General features: G+C 37.2%; 1 protein-coding gene across 1 annotated transcript in view; it reads left to right on the top strand.

The window, feature by feature from the left end:
• Nucleotides 1-15,806, top strand: part of GABBR2 (gamma-aminobutyric acid type B receptor subunit 2) — a gene marked incomplete at its 3' end in the record, with an annotated part of 516,320 nt that overhangs the window by 357,751 nt on the left and 142,763 nt on the right. Inside the window, exon 13 of the mRNA XM_081996348.1 lies at nucleotides 12,868-12,990. Within this exon, the coding sequence (XP_081852474.1) occupies nucleotides 12,868-12,990 (123 nt within the window). The remainder of the gene's footprint in view (nucleotides 1-12,867; nucleotides 12,991-15,806) is intronic.

Genomic DNA, 15,806 nt, shown 5'->3' with positions numbered 1-15,806 from the left:
ACATGCCATGGCTGAAACTGGACCTAGCGCTCTGGCACCTTAACAACAGAACCACCTAGTCCTTCCCTCTAGTATTTGGTCATGTCAGGTTTGCTTAAATATTCATTAATTAAATTTCAAATATCATCCAATGTAAAAAATAATGAAGACTAAATGACAAATATCTTAAAATCAAGTATAATAATAAGAAATTTCTGTACCCCATATGGGGTACTCTGGATGGAGGGAAGTGCAAAAAGCCCACTATAATATATCAGTTTATGCTACCAGAGTCCAGTATATATATATTTTTAAGGATCCTAGACTTCCTGTATTAAAGACTTTTCACTCAAAGGTGAACCACGATTTTACCTTCTTGAAAAATGAAATTTTATATTGCAAAGATGTTTTCAGTTACATCAGTACAAATCTTTGTAGATTAGTGAAGTTAATGCAAGATAATGCCACGGTAACACATTTACTTAATAAACTTTATTATCCTGAGAATTTTATAATTTCTAATGCATACTATCCCAAATAGGAATGAACAGGTACTTCAATGGTTTATTACTAAGTATTTCCTTTATTGTTTTTTAGAAAACATTTCATTTTAGAGCTTCAAGTTGCTACTCAATATTAAATTCCGTTGTTTGTTAATGCTCTGAGTGATACTGGAAACAGCAAGACTATTAGGGCACCTTATTCAATATTCTGGAATGAAGGAAATAATGCATTTTGTTCTGTAAACTTTAAAGAATTGCCATTCCACAGAATTATCTTGGTTTGCTTTATTTGGATATCCCATTCCAGAACACAAGCATGAATCATAAAAGACAAGTTTTCTTAATGCAAAATGAATTAGCTATCCATGATGAATGTTTACTAGTCATACATTTTCTGTCCTTAATTTGCCAGGATAGATAAAACTGTTTTTAAGAGTTGATTGACAGACATGGCAATATTTACTTATGTCTTACAGGAAGGACATTTCCATTTTCAGTAGATGTAGTTTGCAGATAAAGCATTTTGATCTATGGAAGCATAGACAATAGAAATTTTCACAAATTATATCTAACCTGACAATAAACAAAGGTAGTGGTGCATGAAAAAGCACATTAATGTTTTTTGAATCAGCTGTGCCATGACAGAGCAGACTGGCATGTCAATACATGGAGTACAAAGTTCCAAAATTATTTAAGTACTGTGGATTCTGTTCTTCTGTGGTCACTTCAGCTTCCACCTGCATATGGCAGTAAAATATGACATTTAGGTATACCACTTTTGCCTGTCATCCTGGATGTTTTCATCAGGAAAATTTTCCAAACAGTGAAAAATAATAGTTTAGTCATTTCATGGAAATGGGTATTAAGCAAGGGAGAGAAGAATATAATGAGTGAATCTCTTTATTTTCATCAGATAGGGCAAGCTTGCTTCCAAACTTTTATTAGACCCCTATCTTAATTGTACAATATGGCTTTGTGAAGGGATGAGTGGATTTCTCTCTCTTTGTGCGAAAATGTATAGAATTTTAAATAGTACACTATAGCTCCACTTTAGCGCAGTGGAGAGTGGAACTAAACTATGTAGGTTGTCTTGGAATAGGTGAAAATTTTTGTTGATGTTTGTTTATGTAGCTGCCACAGTTCTCTTATTTTCACCCATATACAGATCTCGTCCTTTGTTATTGGAAAAAAGACAAACAATAAAATTCCTAATATACTCCTCCTGCTATCAGACTGCTAATTTTACAAGATTCCCAGAGCTCTGTTGCCATCTTTGATCTTTCTAGGGCAAGGGAAACAAGTTAAAAATGTATTAATTTTAGCTGGAACTGAAAGAGAGGGGTACAAGGGAATCAATTTTTGTCAAATGGAAATTACAAAATCAGTTGGGGGAAATAAATTATTTTTTATTTTTAAAGAAGCTAGTAGAGATAATGGAAAGTAGAATAGAATTAGTATTAAAAATAACTGTAATGCTTGTAACTGAGGTGCAATTCTGGTTTTGATACATCTCCATTATGTTGGTTTGGGCAGCAGAATATCTTCTGCTCAGTGAGAGATGGGGACTGCTTTTATGTTTCCCTCACCAGCAGAGGAGGACTGGCAGTGGGTAAGAGGAGAGAGAAGAGAATATAACAGGCAGGAGACCATGGGGTGTCCTGGGGAAGCTTTAACTAGCTGAACCGTTTGAAGAAGCCAGCTCTTCTGGTAAAATTTAGAAGGTTGTGAAGCTGTCTTTTTTAAGGGGAACTGCATTGTCTTAGGTTTTCAGGGGCATTAAAGCAGTCCTGCATAGTGACTGCTCCTGCATGACTCCAGTATGTCAAAAAAAGGCCAATCACTTTTGAGGAATACCAGAATAGTAACAAATTCAAAGCAGTGGTAAGCCTCCATAAGCTTTATATATTCTGCTCTTACCAAGACCAAGTATTTGACCATTTGTAGGTGAATACAATAAAGCATGATGATCTGGACCACAATGTTGCTTGTTGAAGTTTGTATTTGAAAGTACAATACTTCTTAGTTGATGTTACTATAATAGGCTTGTCTTACCTGTATCATAGTACCTTCTAGCTCTGTCTATTCATACTTAATCCTTTAACTGTGACATCAGGGGAGGGATGTTTTATGTTTAATTTTCACTGAAAATATTGTCAATGTACTCTATTATTACTACCACTTCTGGTGGCATATGTCTGTATGTTGACAATGTTGTTACAAGGTGAATACAGAATATAATTGCACAATGAGATGTATAACAGCATCTTTTCTTAAGACTTCTGCTATAGTTTTGCCAACGTTATTCTACTCATTGATGATATTTCATAAGCTTTTCTCTGTTCTTAAATTTACTATGTGACTGCAGAGTTCTCACAGATGAGAAAGGGTTAAAGAGCTTAACAAGTATTGAGAAAAGATACCGGTACTAACCCAGGGTTAGAAAGCTACAACCAACCACAACAGAGAAAAATTACTTACCAGTTCAACTTGACTTAGCTATGCCTGTCAGGCTGCAGTCTGGCAAACTTATTTTCTTACATTCACCCTACCAAGTCCTTACAAGACTTCTGAAGAGAGCTGTGGTCTTCATTCATTGCAAAGATGGATAGGAGATTGTACAGCCTATTTTGTTGACACTAGCATGGGGAAGGGAGGCTGGCATTGCGAGATAACCACGGGACCAAGAGGTAGGAAGCAGGAAGGAGGCTGAGAATGAGAAATTGGGTTAGCTGCTAAGGGCTTTGGAGGGAACGGGAGCTTCTCCAGACAAAAGTAATAGGGAAAAGCTTGGGATTATAGGCTGGGAGAAGGAGTTGTGGAGGGAGACTGAATTTGCATAAGAATTCCTGAAGAGTTAAAATAAGATTGAGAGTCAACAAGTTGAATGGGGCAGGGAGAGCTGTAGGAAGGGGTCAAGAAAGCTGAGTATGTTGCAATATAGAGCTCAAGTTTGAGATTCAAGTGGCAAACTCCAATTGAGGGGCTAGGTCTTGTTTAAAATTAGATTAAGATTGAATTTTAGAGGCAGGATGGCAGGCCTGAAAAGTAGGGACATAGACTGGGAAAGGAACATAGGAGTGGAAAAGGAATAAGAGGCAAGAAAAAGTTGAAATTAGGACTGGCTGGAATGGTTGCATGGAAGTGTGGACAAGAGCATAAAAACTGGAGTTTAGGATTTCACTGTTCTTTTTTTCTATACTATGTATCTGTAAAACCTACAGGCAAAATAGGTACCTTGTCTTCCTATTATGCTGTTGTACGGCTCGCGATAACTACTAGTTACTCTTTTACCTCAAGCTGATGAGGTATGGAAAGATCTAAAGGATCGTTTTGCTGATGTGTGCAGCTCGCTCTATAATTGAATGCTCTTTCTTTTCATTTCTGTAAAAAGAATGGGCTCATGGAAACCTTAAAAGGCTTATGTTGTGGCTAAAAAGTCAATGCTTGAAAACCTGCAGCTTGCTAGGATCTTTACAATGTACGTTTGTTCCCCCATGTGCTTTATCAGGGCACCAGTGCAGCCTTGGTTTTCTACAGGATGCCAGTGTCACGGCAGCGAGACAGTGAGTCTGCTCTGGGCGTGCATCACACTGCATAATAAAAGAGGCAGTTTTCTGTTGCAGTCTTTTTCACTTAAACCAGAAAAAAATACATCATGAAAAAGGCAGCAGGAGTTTTGAGAAAGGTGGTCTCGTATGTAAGACAGTTAAGTGCCAACACGAAGAAGAATAATTAATTTCCAGAATTATTTGTTATGCTTTAGAAATCTCTCTGAGCACAGTTTTCAGAAAAGGTTAGCACTTGTTTTTGAGAAGCAAATTTATTATCTAAATGAAGCAGAGCAAGAATTCTCAAACTTTTTAGCTCATTGCCTTCCCACTCCATTTTTTAACACAAATGTGGCCACCCTACCTCTCTAATTCGTATGCTTAATGGTCCATAAACTGAGGCTCTTGGAAGAGTGGAAAGGGTAAGAGACCATCCGTGCTCTTTTTGGGGAGCAGGGCACGTGGTTTGCACTGAGCAGCCCCCAGGCCTGACCCCTCCAGTCGGGGTGGGCAGCGGCTCGCTGTGTGCTCTCGCCCCGCGGTGCCAGCGGCAGGGAAGGTGTCAGTACCTGCAATCGCACGAGCACCCCTGGGGAAAAACACAGAGAGAAGGCGGCGGCTGGAGGCCACACGCTTACGAGCTTATGTGCTGCTGCCTTCTCCCCACAACTTGGCTCTGTTTTCTGCTATCCCCACCCCTCATTTGAAACCCTCTGCGAGAAAGTTTACAGGATGAATGTAATCTCTAGTTATAAACTTTGCTATAGGTTTTTCAAGTCACCTATGGAATTTAGAATTTATTACAATCTATAATCTTTCTCACAAAAGCTGTAAAGAGATTTTAAAAAATATACTCAATGGCTTAATCATTTAAAAATAGATGAAGCAAAGTTTTCCAGATTATATTGGCAGAGGGTTTAGGTCAGAACCTCACAGGCCACATCTTATTTACTCACTTAAATGGCTTTGTAGATATAGTTCTTTCTGTATTAGCATAAATCTAGATCGTATTCCCTAATAATTTCTTTCTGTAACTGCTGCTATAAAATATTTTTCCAGATCAGTTTTTAGACTGTAAATATTTATACTTTTCCAAGACATCTTTTTCAATCTAGCTAGAGGTTTTATGTGTATAAAAAAAAGCTATATGCTGTATTTCCCCTAGGATACACATGTATTTCACTAAGTATATATGAGAGATCATAAGTCTGAGAAGGAGACGTGTCAGGATCCAAAAATTCACTTTGGGTAACCATACCAACAGTACAACAATCTATTAGAGGCCATCTGCTAAAAATGAACCAGCATATGGATACCTAAAGAAATGTTCAGCATTATTCTTCAGCCTTTGAGAGTAAGAAAGAAGGCAGTAGTTTGAAATTTGCCTGTGTTTGGGATTTATTTCTTTTTCACTATGAGTATTTACCACTGGACAAAGTAATCCATGATACTTACAGTGCAGTGTAAATTATTCAGGTGTAGCTTCGTTGGTTATCAATATACAGATAGATCTAATACTTCTTAAAGAGCTATAAGTGGAAACCAAATTATTTTATTACTTTTTTCCCCAAATAGCTGTAACTATAAATTTTAAGTCCAAAGCTTTGAAAATAGTCAGTGTAATCCTAAAATCCATATTTAGATGTAAAACAAGCATCCTGTTTTTCATAAGAGCTGATCAGCCAAAATGCCAGCCAGGGAACAATAGGAATCACATTTCTAAAATTTACATTTATATAAATATAGATTGGGGCACTAAATCTCAAGCTCCTGTCACAGAAATAAGTTGAGCTAATGAACTGTACATCTAGGAGAAAAATCTGCTTTTGAAGTCATGTATATATGTAAATTTCTGCATGCTACAATTTGATAAGCCTAAAACCTCTGTAGCAACCAAAACAATGAAAAAACTGTGTGAAATGTAACTGCTCATAAACAGTGCTACAACCATAATTTCTATGTATTATGAGACTAATGGATGGCAAAGAAATAAAGAACATGTCACTATACAGTATGAGGCAATTTATTCCTGAATAGCTTGAAATTGGATTGTAAATGTAATCAAGTGCATTGATGTCCCCAGCTATTTGGTAACGATGTAGTATACTTCCCCACAGAATTGTTCGTTAAAGAAAATATTAAAGTCTAGATATTTTAATGTTATCTCAGACAAAGTCAGAACATTTCTTCCAGACCATTCAAATCCTTTGTGTACTTTTTTCCTGAAGGTTGGGATCCCTTATAGCACAAGAGATGAAAATTCACATCCCTGATAGAAATTCCTCCACACATATGGCCATGCAATCTTGGGTCAGCAGATGCATTTCTCTCAAAGGTGAATTTGACTTGCTCTGTTGGTGGGATATGCAGCTTTAGGCAGCATACCTAGCGTGCAGAAGTTAACATGATGCTGAGGCCCATTTCTAAGGCCATTCTCCAAAACATTGTATAGCAAGAATGGTTGGTTCTAATGCTGTCAAGTCTGATTTCTTTAGTGCCATTTTGGTTTTTAAGACTACAGTGTTTTTAATTTTTGTCCTTTCAAGAAAGTTTTGTGAAACTAGCCATGATACATCGCTCTGTGTGCTCCCTAAGGCTGAGTTAGCAATGTTAGTAAAACAATCATCTCTCCAATTCTCCAATGCATTATAACCATGATTGAGGCTCAAGCTTTCAAAGATGAAGACTTTTATAATTTCTTTAAGCTGTCATTGAATCTCTTCCCTTCTCTAACCTCTGTAAAATTTCTATCTTCTGCTGCCCCTAGGGAGCATCCCCCCAGGATGTTCCACCTGTGTTTTATATAAGTTGGAAAAAGGGAAAGGTGTTTTCTAAACAGATAGCTTCTCCTGGTAGCAAGGCGTAGAGTCAACACATCCACATTTGTAATGCTGTTACTGAGAGTGTGAGTCTGCCCAAAGATGCTCTACAATTAGTCTGAGCATGAGTCAGCAAAGATGACACGTTCTAGAAATGTGTGCCTTAGCAGACTAGTGACTGTAGCTATTTAATTCTCAAGCCCAAACTATTTGGTCATATCTAATTGTCCATTATTATCAGTAGCACTCCATTATCCTGGAAAGCAGCAAAAATCAAGTTCTCAGACTGCAGGGATTACAGTAGATCCTCACAGAAAACATTTTTTTTTTAATTTGTAAGTAGAAATACAAATCTTTCATCAAATTAATCAAAGTACCTCCAAGAGAGTAAAAGGTCTTAAGCTTAATTTTTTACTGTGAGTGACTTACTGCTCAAAAAACTTGCTACTACAAAATGTGCGTTTTAAAATGTTAGCATTCACTCGTTAAAACCAATGTAATTGCAGTGTGAAAAGTGTTCCCAATACTAATCATAGAACCTATTATAGGAAATATTCATAATAGCTGTTGAAAAAACATTGTGGAGTTATTGGGAACAAGTGCGTAATGTGTTTTCAATAGTCCTTTTTTCTCATTGCATTACACAACAGAAGTTAAGAATGTATTACAGAATAGTCCTCAAAAATATTAATGGCTTTAACAGCTCAAAGATAGATGTCTCTCTTGGCCCACATATGGCAAAGTTCTCCTATCTACTACTGACTCTGCATCACCAACCTCATGGCACCATCCCACCTGTGATGACCCACTAAATGTAGGGGAGCAACCCTAAGGTTTCTCCCAGTTAATCATACTGGGAGAAATGAAAAGGTAGTTTATGCAATGAAGAGAATATACTGAAGGCAAGTTTAGGAGTATTTATATGGTTCCTTTTTCCAGCCTTGCAGACTTTATAATTTTTTTCCCATAAACTCTGTTATTTTTTCTCTTTCCCCTCCAGTTCAGAGGGAAGACTCTTATCAGCATGACTTCTGTACATACCAGGGAGAGGAACACTGGGTTTCAGATTTCTGAGGGCTTCAATAATTGCTGTCAGTGCTATTCATTTAATGGAATAAGGTCTAGGAATTTTCACAGAGGGATCCTTTAAAGAGGGTTTCTCTCTACAGATGCCACCCCAGGAGTCTGGGGAAGGGACAACAACAACAACAACAACAAAAAAAGTTACTGAGTTACTGATCTATGTAAGAGAAACCAGAATTGCCTTCTTAAACAGAAAAAAATCTAAATTTTCAGTGAAAAAGGAAATATATATTTATCTCAAAACCTATAAATAGACATATTCTCCCAGCTTTACTATGCTTCTGTGAATTCAATTAATAAAAATAAATAAAAAAAGAACACCAAGTTTTTGCTAATAGATCTTCCTTTAAATTTAATGATATTTTATTCTAACAAAGGGAGGTGAAGTTCCTGGTAACAAAGAAAGTAACTCTGAAAAAAAGACAGGAGGAAATGAACTATTCAATCCAAACTGGAAAGCTATTTGTGGAACTCAGAGAGTACTAAGCTAATGTTGCATCCTGGAGAAGAGGGTAAATCTTCATATAAAAGACTCCTTGTTCTTGGCTAAGAACAGAGTTCAGCTTTAAGGTCCATATCATATACATTTGCAGAGTCGGTTTCTAATAAGTTAATAAATAACAAAAAGTTTACCTTAGCCTTAACTACAAAAAGCAAGCCTAATGTTTAACTGCTGCTGTTTGCCAGATTGCTACGTGATCCCATAAACCTGTTGAGGATAAGGTCCTGCAGGGCAGGGCAGGGCAGGATGGATGTGCTTTAGAAAGCAAATGAAAAAAAGCCCCACAAGAGGTCCGTGAAATAATAACCAAATGGACAGTTGAAGTTGCTGTGGCAGATAGTATGGCCTGTGATAGTTCTAGAAAATCCCCAAGAGTTTCATGAGCTGAAACTTCATCCCAGAGCTTTAGACAGACTTTGTATCTCCTGTGATGAGACCACAAGGTCCATGGAAGGTAAGGACTTTGATCTTGAGCTTGTCTTAATAGTCACAAGTTTTCAGAAAAATTGTGATTTGCTCATACAGCGATGTTGCTGAGGAGCAAATGGCCTACCAGCTTCTGTTCTGAGTGAATTTGTTTTGAGGACAGATAGCTTCATATCCAGATATACAGTCCAGACTGGTAGCAGTGGCATTTATAACAGTGGGCAGATCTGCCAGGATGAGACAGATTCACCTATCCAATCACAGATGGTAGAAATTACTCACAGATGCTGCTGTATGAGAGCTTGGCTTCAGCAAGGAGTCAGGAGCACTCACAAAAATGGATTTTATTAGCTACTGTGCATTTCTCCCAAGACTGACTTACCATATGCTAAAAGGAGGATGAAAAAGGGAAAAATAAGAATGATATATTTGATTGTAAGGAGCCTCAGTTGCTCATGACTTCCTTTTGTCAGACAGAGAAATTGTTGGATTCACAGTATCTGAGTCAAGACTCCTTCAGTGCATCTGGTGTTTCCCAAGGAGTGAATGTACTGGACTTAAAGAGTGCTGGTGGGTGGGAGTGATGGCTGGGGAGAGGGAAAAGCTGGGTTGCCTGAGTGTGGAGGGGGGAAGATCAGCAAGCCTTTCGGAATTGCTGCTAGTGATATACCAACAGCATTTCTCAGAGTAAAATTATGTTAGGACAAACTGCTAGTCACTGGCAGAAGTAAAAAAAACAATTGAATCTCAACCTCTCATTCTGAAAAGCTACTGTTTTGATGAAGCGTTCTGCTTCAGAGCTTCATGTCTGCAACGGTTTTGCCAAGGAGAGAGTTGGGTTGGGACGGCTGCGTGAGGCAGCGTCAGGAGCCCAGCCTTCAGCCCACTGGCTCTGCGTGCGGCATGGGCAGCGCTGTGCTTTACAGAGCTCGTGACAGTGGCACAGACTGCTTCCTCGGGTTGTCTTATGGGCTTTGTTTCACTTGCCTTCCTCCTGGCTGTCTGGCAGAAGTAAGGGATGAATAATACCTGCTGCCAGTGACAGCTGCTGGTGTGCACCTCTCCCGTTCTGCCCAGAATAGGGCCATTCACGACGTAACGCAGGAGAAAATGCTCCAAGAGGTATCCAAGGAAGAGCTCCACTGTTTGCTTCTGCTTTTACTTGTTCTGATAACTGCCCCCAAAAAAAGGTAACCAAACTTACATGTGAACTAAAATATGAATATTGACCTACAGTAGTGCAAGGTCAGGTACACATAAAAGATGCACAAGACCAACTAAGGGCAGTTAACAATGTGATCCTGAATAGGAAATGTTAATAAGAGATTTCTTTTGACCCTGTTTGTGAGTGGGTTATCAGTATTACTGCTTTTAATAGTATCTTTTCACTCTTTTGCTTCTAGCATTGCTGTACCAGTTTGATTAATATTGCCAGGTATTGGTAAATCTGCATCTAATGCAACCCTACTTTCAATATCAATATAGTCTGTATAAATTTAGAATACATTGAGCTAGTTGTCTCATATTTTGCCTGTCCTAGGCAAAATGTTCACTATTTTCATTAGAAAGGTTGGGCATCATTATTGATATTTTGGGTATTTTTTACAAGGAACTTTTCTGGTTCAGTAGAGCAGAGGGAAACATTCCTGCCAGACTCTTTTCACATAGCTTTAAGTTTCTCAAATGCATATTTTTAGCTGAAGTTAATTGTCCTCACACCCTCATGGGGAGGGAGGGAAGGGAAGGACACATTTCAGAACACTACCTTCTCTGATCCTAAATTGTACCCAAGATAGGTGGGATGAATTGTCCTTTGAAGGTTTCTGTCTCTGCCCACTGACTACTGAGAGAGGCTAGACACGTAATGGTTAAACAGCCAGCTTCTGTAAAATAAACCTCATCAATTAAAAAGAAAGACCAACCAAAACATGCCAATAAAACAAATTACCTAGCTACCTAAGAGGGAGAAAAATAAATTTGGCTTGAGGTGCCTAAATTTCATCCAAATCCAAATTCTCTTTGGACTTGATTCCCCATGGTTTTCTCTTCTATGTCTCCACTCCTACTCGGAGCAGCACTAGGTATGTTTCACCGAAGTCCTCTTTAGAGGCATTTGAAAAGAGATAAAAAATGCATGGGCTTTTTCTACAGAGGGTAACCTCAGTGATTAACAGTCCTTTTTCACCTTTGACTGTAACTTGGTAAATGACAAAAAGGTTAGGCATGGTTATGTTTTCCCAAAGAAGACAAGGGACCAAGCCTGAGAACCTTTGCTTAATATCTGTTTTCCTTTTAACTTAATGAGGAAACACATTGCAACAGTCTTCCTCCCCCTGCACCTCCTACCGAGACACCTTCTTCTTGTGAAGTTCTCCTTGCCAAACCAGCCATCAGTGAGACATACCACCATGAAAGCTGCACCTTTCTCCTTCACCCTCCCTCTCCTGGCATGCCTCTGCTATCTCTGATGAGGTGGACGTACTGCTTTATTACTGCTGCAAACATGGGGAAAGCATCATTTTCTGGGCCTTTACGATGATGGGAGCTACATGGATTTAAATAACTTGTCTCAGGAATTGAGAATAATTCATCAAGTCCTTTAAGTCATTCTGATTGCTAGCCTTGGTTCTACACTTAGTTTACTCCAAATATTTATAAAATAAACTAGCAGATTAACAAAGAGCGGTGCACAATATTGCAGAAACATCTTTCAAAATAAAGAATGTGTCTCACTAAATAATATGAAAGACAAACTTTCTAAAGTTCCTCTTACATTAATTCAAATTGTATTCATTTTTATCATTTCCTTAAGCTTGACAGGAATTCAATGCAAATACAATTTATTCTAGGCAGGAATACCAACCTTACCTGTATTAAGATTAGCTGACACTTCTGGCTTCGTAATGTGTTTTCAAAATCCTAACAAGTTTATGAAATTGAACTGAAATAATCACAACTTTATTAAGCTGTTTAGGCTTAATAATTTTTAATATTTCATTTGGATTAAACCATCTGTTTCTGAGAACCAAAACTATGGAAAAATAAGTGGTTTTCGCCATGTTAAAACAATTTGGTAATATCTTTTGAATATTGGAATAGTGTTCATTAGTAATAGAAATACATATTAATTTAAAAAATATGAACATGGGCACAGGAGGACTAACATAAAGTTAGTTATGTAAGTTAGTAAGCCTGATATTTGAACATGTTTACAACTTTGCAACTGAAATACTGTACTTGCAGTGTGTTTTTTCTATGTTGCTATTTGTATAGCAGTAGAAATAATATAGGAATTGCATGCAGCCATACAAGACTGTAATATATGGTTTGGATTGTTCTTTTTACTAGCAAATCTAGTGTTCTTTTTCCAACCTAAAATTCTCATAAAATTTAAAACATGTTTTAAGTTGCATGTGCATAAAAGCCTCTGACTTTTCTCATATAGAGAAGATACACCATCCCTTTCTGCTCCCTAGGTAACAGAGGCAAATGTTAAATACAAACATACAAAAACTGTCCAGAATGAACTTATCTTTTAATACTTTGCAAGTGTGTTTTCCACATCCAAGAAGGTTATGAAAAAGTGAACATGGTAAATCGCAGTGAAAACTAAATTCTTCACTCCTGTTGCTCTGCAAGATGTAATGAATGTTTTTCCACATATACTTCCACAATAGCAGCTTTCTAGAATGTATTTTTTTAATTTTCCAGGAGTTAACTTTAAACCTGGACTTCAGTACTAATATTTAAGAGTCCTCCCAGTCTCTTTTTAGAAGTCAGAATACACTTTAGATACTTCTGACGTGCATGAAACAACCTAATATAATTTTGTGTCTTCTTGCTCTCATCTTTGGATATTTCTGAAACTTTTCTTCATTCATTGTTAAAAAACCTTTTTATTAGCAATCGGTGTTTTTCTCCCTATATAGGAATAAAGCTGTACAGGGATCTATCTATGGTTCATGGGAATCTCCTCCCTTTTTTTTCTTTTTTTTTTGTCTCTCCAGATCATTAAGGACCAGAAGCTACTGGTGATAGTTGGAGGGATGCTACTGATTGATCTTTGCATCTTGATTTGCTGGCAGGTTGTGGATCCTTTGAGAAGGACAGTGGAAAAGTATAACATGGAGGTATGTCCTCAAGCCCAAGTAATACTCATGGTTGCATGCCAGCATCTACAGCTTTCTGTAAGACCAAGCTAAGATGTACTAGGTTATATGAAATCAGGTCAAACTGTGTATTTGGGGGTAAGAAGCAAATAGAAATGAAATAACTGCAAACAAAAGAAATATATCTGTAACTGAAAGTGCTACATTTCTGCCACTTGTGAGAGATTTTAGATGAAACACAGGAGAGTCCTCTGCTAAGACTCTCTGTCAGAGTCTGTTGCAATAAATAATAGATTATCAGAACCCATGAGCAGATTTCAGTAAGACCTTATTTAAGATAAGTGCAGGAGAGATCACTGCTTAGACTGCATTCTTTGTCGAGATGTTCAGGAATTATGTTACCTACTGCTATATTTATTTTTAGTAAGAGTGTGTGCATACACACATACTGATTGTTCCTATTTTAATGTTATTCCCAGAAAGGTCATGCTAGAGATTTTCATAGGGAGAAGGTAATAGCTTAATCCCGCTTGTACAAATTTTCCAGCATTCTGGTAGGTTTCTAGAAGTAGAGCTTTCTGGACAAACTGGCAGCAAGAAACAATGGCAACAACAATGCAGAACTACAAAAAAAAAATTCTACCTGTATGCAGATTAGCAGTGTTTGAGCATTTATTACCTCCAACATGGAAACTGGTGATATCTGAAAGCTAGATTATATGAGGACAATCTAGAAGTGTTATACTATTCTCCAGTTGTTGTCAATCACTAAGAAAAAGAATGTCAATTTTCTGATGTTAACATTTGCAAGAAAAGATATGATATTTTATTCCATTGGTTTTACTTTGTTGTTACTTTGCAGTGTAGCTCTGGAATTTTATTAGGAGAAGATTTTACTGTTTGTTTGAATATAATTTGTAGAAGGTATCTTAGAATGATGCCTCTAAAACTGCAAGGGGTGCTTTTCAAGACATCATTTTAGAGTCTTGAAAAGGTATCTCTCAGTTGTTCCCTAGACTTTGAACTTTTTTTTGAAGAGACTCCCCAGTTATTATGATTGTCAGTAAAAAATGGAAAATGTAACTGAAATTTGTCTTGTGGAGGCACTTCCACTCTGTTTGTAGAGCTTGAAACAATAGCAGCTTGTCGATAGCCTTGTTTACTTCATTTCATTCCAACTGCATTGCAACTGATATTTCGATTATCAATGTTGTTAACTGTTTCACTGCTCATATAAAACCAAACATAATAAGTTGAGTAGTCACAAAATCCAATTTAAATAATTCTCATTTCTGTGCTGTGGGTGAATGAGTTAGAAGGACTTTTCTTTTTTTCCTTGATCAGAGGGAAACCATAAATAAAAATCCTGATATCTGGTCTTAGCAGAATCACTCAACTGAAATTTCTGTAGACAGCAGCAGTAACTGTGAAGTTATCAAACCATAAATACCAGATATTTGAAAAATAATGTTTATTGCCATTTTAAATGGTTACAGTTTCCATCTGAACTTATCAGTGTATATTCTTTGGTTGATCAATGTATACCACTAAAAACTTAGTGTCCGTGTTCCATGTTTGGTGCTGTCTAGACCACAGGGCTGCACACAATTGCCTGAACTTTGTATCAGAACTGGAATTCTCTGGGAACTATGTAAGCCCATGCAAACTCGTATTCACTGAATGCACACATGAGAATGTGTTAATATGTTGAATACACAGCATAGAATTGAGTTAAACTTGCTCTTAGAGCTCTTTGCTATTACTCTAAGCTGTGTAGAATGTTTTTTTAAGCTAATGGATTTGGGAAGGGAAAGAAATGAAAGCAAATTTGGTCATTAAAATACTGTACATATGTTTTCATCTTATACAAGCAATGAGGTGAACTGCAATTTGCTTTCCTGAAACAGAACTCTTCAGGTCTCAGAAACTCCTTTGTAAAAGCAAATGACAATTGTATTTTTTTATTATTATTATTATTTTAGTTTGCTTTTTTTAATTTTAGATTTTTTAAATGCATTCTGCAAAGGTGAACTCTTCATATGATCTTGCCTGAACAGGTATTATCTTTTGTGTGTTTGAAAAGTACTTATCACATAGTAGGCACTATTGGAGGCAAGTTTCTGTTTTATTTCAGGAATATTGTGTCACATATATTCCTTGTCCCAATTCCTCTGTGAAATAATTTTAAAGGGGTGTTTTGTCTGAATTAAAGTTGATCCAAGTGATAGACACTAAATGTAGGCTCCAAAGTTACGAACGCAATCAGTCATTCTAGCTAATGAACTGTTTGAGTGCGGTTTTAACTATGAATATTCACTGGCCTCCTGTGTGAAAGTTCTGCATTTGGCCACTGTTGGGTGGTCCTTTGTTAACTATGTCTTCATAAACACATCAATCAAACTAACCAAGATGAGGAGCCTAAAAACTGACAGTGTCCTTTGCTGTTTGGCATTATTCACAAATAGTCCATTTGAATACCGACACCAGCAAATTAGCAAGCACTTTTCTGGAGTTTTATGTAAAGTCAAGCTATCCATGCCTTAAAAGCTGAGGATGGGCGGTCTACAACTAAAAATACAAAAGGAAATGAAGGCATTTGCGGTGACTCTCTGCCCCTGACAGAAAGAAGAAATTGGATAGGATGTTGGGTTTGTCAATTTTCAGACTGGTCTCTGTCATCTTGACCCTAGACATCAGGTTTCCTTGTGAAAAGCACATTTATGGCTGCCATTAGAGATCATGGTAAAAGTTTTAATGACTGAGCCTTAAGACAGCTATATCCTTCAACCCTCAGTAGGGCAGTTGCTTGGTATATGATATATAGATTTATTTGTTGG

Source organism: Phaethon aethereus (genome assembly GCF_964289735.1).
Source record: "Phaethon aethereus genome assembly, chromosome: 2".
Lineage (NCBI taxonomy): Eukaryota > Metazoa > Chordata > Aves > Phaethontiformes > Phaethontidae > Phaethon > Phaethon aethereus.
The sequence above is the reverse complement of the archived record's forward strand: the minus strand, read 5'-3'. Positions and strand labels throughout refer to the sequence as shown.